Source organism: Pogonomyrmex barbatus, unplaced genomic scaffold (genome assembly GCF_055798465.1).
Source record: "Pogonomyrmex barbatus isolate J1 unplaced genomic scaffold, ASM5579846v1 scaffold8, whole genome shotgun sequence".
NCBI lineage: Eukaryota > Metazoa > Arthropoda > Insecta > Hymenoptera > Formicidae > Pogonomyrmex > Pogonomyrmex barbatus.
The window spans coordinates 6,856,184-6,867,812 of record NW_028297182.1 but is presented as its reverse complement, the minus strand read 5'-3'; the positions used below and the strand labels follow the sequence as shown (position 1 = coordinate 6,867,812).

Genomic DNA, 11,629 nt, shown 5'->3' with positions numbered 1-11,629 from the left:
CCGCCGACTCAACGCGCTGCGCGCGGCTCTTTATCGGGATTTTTTCAATTGCGCGTCGCTAAATTTTTTGCTAATGATCCTGAATTTTTTTAATGTGCGTATTTACAGTTTGAGAGATAACGAATCGTTATATTTGTTTATATGGATGATATTTGTTTTGCGAGTAATGTTAAGACGTGTATCGAGATAAGAGCATATAAAATATTGAACACGTTCTTAAATTAAAAATTAATTGACTGCTGTAGATAGATTTTTGTAACGTTTGTTTCTTTAAATAGATAAATTAACGTGAAATAAAACTGAGAAAAATTTTATTTTATATTAATATTATTGTTACAATCTATTATAATATACGCGCGTTAAATGTGTAATAAGATTAGAGTTGTACTTTTTACTAGTAAAAAGCTTAAAATTATGTAAGTTTATACATTCCAATTAGAAATAAAAATTAAAAATATTGTAGCTTTTTTGAAAAAAAATTTTTCGAAACAAATGTTATATAAAGGTAATTTATATAAAATAAAAAATTTATATATATGTGTGTGTGTGTGTGTGTGTGTGTGTGTGTGTGTGTGTGTGTGTGTGTGTGTGTGTGTGTATAAGGTTAACATTTTACATAAAAAAAAGAAACTAATGAAGATGATTTTATAAATATAGAAATTGTGATGCTGCTGGTAGTATCGATATTTTTGAGTTCCCCGCTCCAATCAATGTAAAATATTCAGACTCTTCCAGGATGTCTATTTTTAATGTTGGAATACAATATGAAGTATGCGTCACGTGTTCACGGTAAAACCATCGGTGATATTATTTTGCTTATCCGATATTCTTTACAGAGCTTGACATCAGATTTTTATTAAGATCGATCACGGATTATATCCCTTGCCCCCGCGATGGGTATCGCTATCTTTAGTTAATTCAATTTTTTTTAAATAAGACTGTAAATTGGATTGCTAATTAATCAATTTTTAATCGATCAATTGCGTTATAATCTGCTTTTAAAAGCTAAAATTATTTTAGCGTAATATAATACTTAAGGAAAGATGATTGCATAAGTTAAAAGTAAAAAACACTTTATTGAGTATAGTATATATAATATATTATAATAATATAAATTGTCTAAAATATCTCTCTTTACTTATGTCAGATAAAATTACATTTACCTACTGATACAATATTGATAATAAAATATATATTTGTTTACTTGTTAAAACATTTAAAGTAGGTTTTATTTGTAACGTTGTAACTTGTAGGTTACTTTCCAAAAAAAAAAATTAAAAAATTTTTGGTAACTGTAAAATTTCATCTATCAAGTTATGAATTTATTAACAAGCTACAACTATCAGTTATATGAAGTATCATTCAACGTTTCCGTTAATCAATGATATTATTCGATCTGCAAAAGTAAAACTGAATTGCAGAGATACACGTACGAGGCATACGATTAATTTTCCAGTTGTGCCATTAATAAGCGTCACGTTAATTTCTGCGTTGCGAACTTTCGACGTTAACGGGATGAAAAATGAGATCTCAACGACGTCTGTGCTCTAACGATCCGGGATTAAAAGTCAGAACGTGAAAAGACGCGAATGTAATTATAGCCCAAAGTTAATTAAACTCTAACTTAATGTAACTTCCATCCTGCATGTAAAAATGGCGGATGTAAAACTTAAAGTACATGCACGGCATTGGCTTCTGTCGATAAGATTAATTCTCTAAAATGCTGCGTATTACGGTTCGTCAGATTCGGCGGCCGCGATTGGAAAATTGGCAATTTTCCAATTTTCCTTTTACCTATATAGTTACCTATACAGTTTTAAAAGTTTTCTCTTCGAAGAGAAGAACTCGAAGAAATATATCAAGATGAGATAACATCGCTGAAAAATTTTTGAATATACCAAACATTTCTTTTTGATGAAAAATGTCCAAGTTTCGCTGCAGTTTCCGAGAAGAAACGAAAAAACGTTAGAGCCCCAACTTTTGGATATTCTAAGGTTAAAGGCTGAACTTACGCTGAACGGAATACGTACCTGATGCTGCGGCACGTGCACACCGTTCCGGGATATATCGCGCGGGCAGTTATCGACGAGCACCAGCGAAGCCAGACACGCAGTCGCGGAATTGCCCGGGACCAACATCAGCCGCAGAAACATCGGCCGACATTGGCACTGTGTAGATAGCATATAAAGTGCTACGATTAAATTTTCGTTTGTTTCCGCTTTGTCGTCACGCAGGACGTCTTACTACTCTTGTATATTTACTTTCGAATCGCCCGTGGCTAGACACGTTGCTCTCTATGGTAACTAAGCCCAAAACTAAAGTTCTTGAAAAGCTTAAAATAAGATACGTAATGTAAATCAAATTTACCTTTACAGTAAGAATAAACTGTAATTCTATATTTCGTCGATATTATATTCATATTGAATTAAAAAGGTTTTTTCTTTTTTTTTTTTTCCCTTGCTGATTGATTTTATTTCGTTTTGTTTCATTCTTCGACAAAGTACAGTCTGTGCATTGACGTCGATGATGAGACAATTTATAATGTAAATCCGTCCTTCATCATAGCATTTGCACACGAATTATCGATGACTCGCTAATAAGACTCACGCTACTTACGCTTGCTACACGTTGCAAAATGCGTTATATAAGCAATGTTCATTCTTTTCAAACATCACTCAAATTTAATTACTTTGTAAGAATGTATTTAGAATGTAAAAAATTCTAGTACATTGAAATTATGGAGACGAAGATGTAGTCTTTTTTATTATAATAATAAATATAATACAAAGAGTTGTTTATATTTTATTAAAATTTATTAAATTACATTTTATTTTATGCCTTTTGATACGTGTGACATAAATTACAAGATAAATATACGAAACGTGTCGGATGTGTTATCGAAATAGTAGATAAGTGATAACAGTACAAACAGTACAAAATTGCATACAAATATTGGTTTACAATTTTTTTTCGTACGTTGATAATTTTACATTATCTGTACAATTCTGATATTATGAAACCTATTTTTCTCTTTGAGCGATTTTTATTATCTACGTTAATAAATACGTGCGTCATTGAAATTCGAACGGAAGGCGTATTATCACTCACGTATGGATAATATTGGTTGAAGTATATGAAATATATTTCAAATTTCATTAACTTTTATATTACGTTACATGCCAATCTTGTATGTTTTCCATAATAATATTTTATCTGCGATATTGCGTCTTCCGTGCTAAATGCATATACTCGGTGTAACATATATTCGAAATTCGTCTTAAAATCCTTTAATATTTCCAAAATTATCATTCGTTTGTTATACATGTAGTCAGGACAGCTCAACGATTTAATCAATTTAACATCTTTTCAAGATAATATTAATCGCGTATCTTTGTATATAGATTTTAAATCACATTACATTAATTTTATTGAATTATATATTAATTATATATTTACATATTGAATTTAAAAAAAAAATCACGAATATACGGTTTATTATCAAATATTCCAGAGGTAAGTCCTGAATACGCGCTTTGTTCGACCGAGTTATCCCCTGGTGCAAGCTACACCCATCTTACGATATTACTATATGCGATTAAGTTCCATTATTACACGTAATCATTCCTCTCGAGAGCGCGACTCGCTACGGCGGCGGTCACTGGCCCGGTTTGACTTGAACGCGAGAGATCTCTCGGGCGAGAGACCCGACGGAAAAATCTTTCTCCTTGTTCGTGTGTTTCTGGGTGCCGGAGTGTTCGCTCCCGGCCAGGAGTAAAAACAGACAGTTCCTTTCAGTCTCGAAATCGCAAAGCGTTGAAAATCGGAGTCGTCGCGGTACGGCTTAACGATCTTTGGTCACACTTACTCTTGCACGCCCGCCTACTTAATTCTCGGGCACTCACTTTGCGAAACCATCGACGAGCCGGTTGGTGGTTTGTCCCTCTTCCTCTCGCTCTCTCTCTCTCTTTCTCTCTCTCTCTCTCTCTCTCACTCCTCTCACTCCATCAGACGATGCGACGCGACGAGGAGATCGGCCGGCCGAGATTAGATCTTTGCGCCGCATCCTGCAACATGCCGGCTTGATAATCGGGCGTCCTGTCGCGAACATTAATATAGAGCGATGCACCCACGCTGAGAATGATAAGCCGTGCGAGCAAATGCAATCAATGATCGAGAGAAGCTGAAGCTTACGATTGTTTAATTCAAGCGCGATCAATGCCGCTCATAATTTTTCGATTTCTCGATAAATCTCAGCGAAGGCTTGGACCAAAAATAGAGTTTCCACGTGCGATTTGGTTGTTACAATAATTATATATATAACTCACCTTTCCTACGATTTAACTGATGAATAAGAGATCGTCGAACGTTAATCTTACGCGAACATTAATTATTATTCAAGGATGACCGCATTTTCGGTCGGTTTTCGTGAAAAGGATCTTTCGCAGTGACAAAAGAACAATTCTAAACGTTTCTTTTGATTTCCTTTGCTCCTTCTTTCTGGGGACGTTCCACTATGTATTTTCCGCTGTTGCGGCGGCTATTGTTCACGAGAATGGCCATTCCTATCTCGGTCGCGCGAAATAGCCCGCGAGGAGAGCAATCTGCATGGCCGGTGCCTACGAAACGCGCGCGCGAATTATTTCCGTTCTCGGGATATACGCGCTTGTTTATGACTAATTCATTTATGTAATTTCTCACTGTATTCTTCCGGATGCGTGTAGAGATTATTGCGGAAGATAGCAACGTAATCGATGCATCCCGCTCTAATTACACGCGAGCGTGACTCCGCCTCTGCGTTAGATTCTAGGAAGCGAAGGAGCGCACGGATCTAACGACGGCCTCTCGATGCATCGAACGGTTACTCCTCTAGCAATTATGTATTGAGGAGTATCTAACATAAATAAGATCGCGATCGCGGAGAATAAAAGTCCCGGGGAAAGAAGGGCACGTAAACGACAAGCTTTATTTGGGAACAGCGCGGAAAAAAGGTTACCTCTCACGTTTGTTTCAAAGACGTTTTTCACATAAGCGAACTATTAATATTAACACAATGGAATTCTTCTCACCGAACGGCAAATGGTCTCGTTTGACAGATCAAAGGAATCCGACGTAATCACAAAGAATAGAAAAATCTCAAGAAAAATCGCACGAGATTGAAAAAAAAAAATATTTCAGTATAATTTTGATTTAAAGACTTGGCAACACAATGTAATATATCAAGCTAAGCTTACAAATAATTAAGATCAAATTCGCCGAAAGTTGCCTTCTCTGTTCTCTAATTATTTAATTTTGATTTTTATTTGTTGAATATAAAAAAAAAAAAATGAGATTTTTCGTCACATTTTAAATTCGAACAAAAAAGGTCGCACGAGATTAAAAAAAAAAAAAAAAAAACATTTCACTAAGATTTTGATTTACTTACTGAATATCAAATAATTTTTCGAAAGTATGAAATTTTTTTGACATTTTTTTATGATGTTTTAAATTTGAATGTCTGTCGCTGTAAAAGATACTTACTGCAGACGTTGCAGTGTTTCTCGTCGGAACCGTCGCCGCAGCCATCCCGGCCGCTGCAGGTTATCGCGTCGGAACGACATCTTCCGTTGTCGCATCTGAATGGACAATATCTCGTGCTAATTCGGCCACGATTACGCGTCCTGCACGCTCCCCTCGGCTCGTCGCTGCCGTCCCTGCAGGACACCACCGCGTTGCAAAATTCATACGCCGGCAGGCACTGACCGTTGTTACATCTGAACGCACCCTCGGGACATTCTGTGTACAGAAAGTGTCGAGAAATCTTATATGTAAATTGTGTAAGATGAAACATTCTCATCTCTCAGAAGGTCAAAATATACGATAACAATTACGATAAAAGAAAAACCATTAACTTCTCTTGAAGAGATTTTTAATTCGTAGCGTGTAAATAAATGTAATATCACAAAAACGTTTGAATCTTTCTCTTAATAAAAAAAAAATCAGTCTTTTGCAAAAATTTGCGCAATGCGCAAAAGAATACCGACTTCGCCGATTGTTACAGCCAATCTCGTCCTCGCCACGGGGGCAGTCGCGATTGCCGTCGCACAATTCGGACCTCGATATGCAGACGTTACTGTCGTTGCATCTGAACGCCTGTATCGGGCAGCGAGGCCCGGTGCACTCCTCGTCGGAGCCGTCGGCGCAATCGGCGCGGCCGTCGCAGACGAAGAACCAGCTGATGCAGCTTCCGGACGAACGGCACTGAAATGTGCCCGGGGCGCAGCCGGTTCGCCGCGCGCTGCAACTGCCGTTCGTCGGAAAACTGCAGTCGCACACGCCGCCGATGCAACGCGACATCGGATCGGCCATACGGCACTCCAGATCGGCGATGCACGGCAGTCCCAGGCTGGCAGCCGTCATTATCGTGCTCTCGTGACGGTCCGTCTTTATCGGTGCTGAAAGCCGGAGAAAAAAAAATCAGATCGAGAGCTCGCGGAGTGCCAGTTGGAACTCGAGAAAAAGTCGTGTCGACTTTAATGTCTGGTAATTTTAACCGTTTTAAAATACAGCTCGGCGTGGCCTTCTAATTTTACGTGACATCATCAAAGAAATATCTTTTCGGAATATTAGAGCTTACTGGAAGTCGTCGAGGTCGTCGAGGTAACGTGAGCGAGCTCGGTAACTTCTGCCTCGATAACGACGGCGTCGTCATCGTCGGGGAGCTCGTTCGGCCCGGGACGATTGTTCGATCCAGGTCTCGAGCTCAACGACGGTCTCGTCACCAGGTTCACCGGTATCAGTTGACTGGGAGCTTCCGTCGATAGGAGCATCGTAGCATTTTTTAACCAGGATATCTGAACGCCTATTCAAAGAGATTGGAAAGAATTGCTTCGGACGTAATAATACGTAATAATGGGTAATGTGGATTATTTAATTAACGCGTTCATTATCTAATTGGGACATTGGAAAAGTTCACGAAATGGAAATGATAATGAAAAATAATAAAGTTTTACGTATGATTCGTGATCGCAGCGCACGTGCAAATTTCTTTTTTGTTTTTTTTTTTGCAAGGAAATGCCACTCGTGTTTCGCTAATGATCGCACTAATTAAGAATGCGCGTCGCCTCATCTTGTTAGTCCGCTCGGGCGCATTCGGGCCGGAATACGAAACCGTTTGATCTCGCGAATTCCCGTTGCGTCCATGTGCACACGGAAAAGCTGATTATCGGATAAAAGGCGCGTGAAACCCAGGGAGGCGATGATGCAGCCTGATACAATTCCCGTACAAGGTACGCGTCCAAGGATTACTTCACGAGAAAGTTAAGTCGATTACGGGGAAGTCAGGTATCACGTGTTAGCTCGTTACCCGTACAAGTTTGCGTACTCGATGGAGTACAAAGTTTAGAATGCAATTCCCGATTACATGATAATCTTAGAGCTTTATCTTTAAACAAGAAAATGGAAGTTTTTTTTCCACTACTGAAAGCAAATCTTTTCTGAGAAAGTAAAAAAACATTATATAGGCGTTACATATTGATGTAACAAATTATATCATTAATAAAACTAATTTCTATATCTCTCTAGAATACAATGATTTTTTGAGAAAAATCTATTCTGATAAGAAATAATTTTCTCACGCACATTCCCTCTCTGTCTAAATGAATTATGATCATAATTAATTTTGGCTCGTCAACTTTTATTCGCATTATAAATGGATAAAATAATTATTTACATAATAAAAAAACACGTTACGATAATTCTTATGCATATCTTTATTTTATATTAATTATCATATTGAACTTTCATTAATAAATCTGATTAGATATAACAATTTTTGTAACATAAAAAAATCTGAATGATACAATTGTGCCTGTACCTGTGTCTTGTTCCCCTTCGATATCGCCCTTTTGTCCTTCGGTGACAGTTCCCTTATCGTGTTCATTTTTTTCAGTGACATCGTTTATTATCGGCTCCTGAGTGGGAGGCAGGTGCTCCGGAAGCGGCGCAGGCCTCACAAGTCTGTCAGGTCGACACACGTTGCCCTCGCGGCGCATCGGAGCGGTACATTGGCAGCGACCGAATAAATCCGGGATGAGAAAATCGCAATGTGACTCGGGATCCCAGAGACGACAGTGAGCGTGCTCGTAACACACGTCGCCGAGTTTCGCCGCTGCAAATTAGGTCCGTTTTTCGATTTACGAAAACTTGCGAATCAAAAAAGTCACATTTGCAACGATAAAACTTTTATCTAATAGATTCGAAACAAAATCGTCAAATAATCGTTACGACGAAAAAGTTGCGTGTTTTTTTTTTAATATAAAATATAAAAAGATAAACGATTTATATTTATTCTCATTATTATTACAACTTCCTGATTTTTATAATTCTTATAGTTTAAAAAAATTTTTCGATCTTCAAATTTTTTTCCGTAATAATTACAATTTCGCAATCTCCCGTTTTAAATCAAAGTTTATCAATATTATATATTTTTGTAATTGTGATTTACGTTTGATTATTTTTGAAATAAAAATATTACTATCGCATGATTATACAACATAGATAATCAAATACAAGATTTTTACAAATAAATAAATAAACGTGCATTCGACCGTTTCTATTTTGCAGGATTATCCGTTTCAGAAAATATCTTCGATGTACTTTCACGACGAGATTGTTAGCGCAAGAAGTCCCGGAGTATCGGAAACGGCGCAATGAGCGGTTGTCAGCGAACGAAACCGACTCTCGATAAATCAAGAGAGAACGAAAGACAGTATATACAATCCCTCGGAATACATTTCCGAGATGCGCATTCCGTAGTGCGCGGCGAGTACCGCGTTCGATGAGCCGAGAGGGAGAAGATCACATAAAGTAGAATTTTCTCCGCGGGATACTACACTTCGCCTAGCTATTCATCGTCGATCCCTTCACCGACGGTGCGTTGTTTCCACGTCGCTAATGATCGCCTTAATGTCACGCGAAGACAGGTTCCAACGGTAACATTAAGGAACACGAGCGAATGGCTTGTTATAGCATCTATCGATCCACCATGGTGTATTAATACACCGATTAAATGTGATGTCATCGCACGTTATTGTTTCGCCAAGTCAAACGCATTATTACGGAATTTAATTTAATTTTGAATTCCGTATGCAGAGATAGATCCAAATACTTCAATTATTCGGTTAAAATTTTTGTTCTTGATTAAATTTTTTTAATTTATGCTTATAATTTTACGATTCAAATCGCATGTATGCACTTTCATTAAGATATATTAATCGGAACTGTACTCACGTCCTAGACAAGTATGCCTGCGGAACTGTAAATGTCCCTCTTCGCATCTGCATACGTTCTCGAGACAACTACTGTTTGCTACTTTCAAGGAGCATTGTTCCTTTACGAGGCAATCATTACCCAGTAGAGTGGCTGTAACGTTAGAAAATAGCACCTTACGACGAGAAAAGTGGCGTTTGCATTTTTTTAAAATAAATAACAGCAGAATATTGCTTAAAAATGGAATTTTTCCACAAGATCACTTATGTAATTTGATATCCTTAAGTTAAATCTACCCTACGGCGCAAGTCTTCGAGACTTTTGCGCCGTAAAGCAAATGTTCGAGGACATTGATTTCTGTCAAGAGTCGAGAGGGAGAGAACTGTGGTTGGAGGAGATAAAAGGGTATACTTCTGCGGACTTACATTCGAGACAATGGGTTCCATTGTAACCGGCGAAGAAGGGCTGACACCGGCAATAACCCAAGTAGCAGCGGCTATTAGCGATGCCGACCTCGCACTCCCGATCTCGGTTGCACTCGTCGCCGAGTCTCACACTCGTCGAAGTGGGCGAGGATGAGGCCAATCTCTACAAGAAGGTCGAAGATGAATTCTGCTCTCCCTTTTAGTGACCCAGTTTTAGGCGAGTTAGACAGTAGGTAGACTAGAATTATTTTCAACTTTAATGGAAGATTTCTATAAAGGAGCTTTTTCTCTTACGCTAAACTCTTATACTAAATTACGTTTTTTATGCGTATAATGCGTTTGTTTTTAATTAAATATGTATTAAAATACACGTGTCTAATCTAAATATAAAATGTGAAATTCTAGAAATAGAAGAAGAATGAAAATTTAATATAATTTAAAATTTAATTACATTTAACTTTTGTATAATAAAAATTATATGTAATTAATTAATTTAATAATAAACTTAATACTATAATAACTTAATTTACAATTGTAATATATTAATATATCAATATTTTAAATTTTAAATTTAATTTAGTTTATTAGAAACTTTCCTTTTTGATTGTTAAATTTTTGATATCTTTTCCCTATTAAGAAAAGTAGAAATAAATTTTCCTGCTTTCTTCTTTACTTCTTGTTATAGTCATGTCCTTAATTAATTCTGTTTTTTTTTTTCCAGGGATGCTTAATGAGCACACTCATACACATACACAGATCCTTTCTTTGTAAATACAATTTTATCGATCTGTTAGCTTAAAACTTGAACAAATTATTTATCGTAGCATGAGAATAAAACGCTCCAACGACATGGTTTCGAATCGATCCAACGGTATTATCACAAGAAAGACTGGAAGCTATCAGAGTCTGTCAAGTGATTACGATTAAACAGCGCGACGATTTCCTACATTTTCTTGCATTCTCCCTAGAAAGCATTTCGATGCACACAATCGATGTATTCGTCGTGCTCGTACACAAAAAGTGCACGAGCAAACAATTGTGTTCCGTTTTGCGAACTTCCGTTTCTGCAATCATCATCGAGAAAATCGTTTGTAGGTCCTTACAATTCAAACGCGCACAATTCTCAAATTGTCATAAATCGGGATAAATCTTTTTTAAGAGAATAAAAATTTTTCTCATTTCCCAAATTTTATATGTTCTTAGACGTTTAGACATCGATTCGGTTAAGCCTATAATCTTTACCTATAAATTTCTTCGGTCTTTCTTTTAATCGATCGAATCCGATGTATAACCATCAAATTCGCGAAATCTGTTTGTATAATTCTTATTATTCGTAACCCACATACGGCGTTGGCGCATCAAGGCCGAGATTGCTTCGACGTCCATTCTGTCGCTTTTTACGGTGGATGCGCCTTGCGCGTTCTCGTGACCTTCCAGAAGCCGCTTCCGCGATTTGTTCTTCTACGTCGAACGCATATTACACCAAGGTGGGTGCCAAGCGAATACGTGCCCAACGTTTCTCTTCCTCTCTTTCTCTCCCTTCCTCCCCCTAATCGCTTCCCGGTTTCCCACGATCTCCAAACAATGTCTATGCACTTTTGTGCACATTCACGAGCCTGATGTACTCAACGAGTAACGTGGTACTCATTCGTGTCGGAATGTAACTTAATATAATATTGCTTTTAACATATAATATCATTAATCATAATAACGACGAGACAGGTTTCATTATTTGTTTATATAATTCTTAAACTTAACATGAGAATTTTATTAGCATTTTTTTAACATTGAGAAAAAAAAAACATACATTTTAAACTAGAAATCCATAGGCAGGGCGAAATTCACGTATGTTGTAATAACAAACTTATTTACATTAAAAGTAGATCTTATTTTCATAACGTTTAAATCTCGCATCAGACTATCCATAGGAGATTAGAAGATTAGAATTTAATCAATCA

General features: G+C 37.2%; 1 protein-coding gene and 1 long non-coding RNA gene across 2 annotated transcripts in view; one reads left to right on the top strand and one right to left on the bottom strand.

The window, feature by feature from the left end:
* The first annotated feature begins 20 nt into the window (after positions 1-20).
* Positions 21-9,274, top strand: LOC148934746 (uncharacterized). Its single transcript, XR_016141134.1, has 5 exons — positions 21-2,299; positions 6,038-6,519; positions 6,607-6,892; positions 7,928-8,157; positions 8,602-9,274. It is a non-coding gene; the product is annotated as an uncharacterized LOC148934746 (long non-coding RNA).
* The window catches only part of ImpE1 (Ecdysone-inducible gene E1), an 18,984-nt gene continuing 10,132 nt past the window's right edge, over positions 2,778-11,629 (bottom strand). The window contains exons 2-8 of the mRNA XM_011637359.3: positions 9,672-9,834; positions 9,268-9,399; positions 7,853-8,146; positions 6,614-6,838; positions 6,021-6,431; positions 5,518-5,772; positions 2,778-4,064 (exon numbers count right to left, since the gene is read on the bottom strand). Coding sequence (XP_011635661.2) covers positions 4,045-4,064; positions 5,518-5,772; positions 6,021-6,431; positions 6,614-6,838; positions 7,853-8,146; positions 9,268-9,399; positions 9,672-9,834 — 1,500 coding nt within the window. The 3' untranslated portion in view covers positions 2,778-4,044. The remainder of the gene's footprint in view (positions 4,065-5,517; positions 5,773-6,020; positions 6,432-6,613; positions 6,839-7,852; positions 8,147-9,267; positions 9,400-9,671; positions 9,835-11,629) is intronic.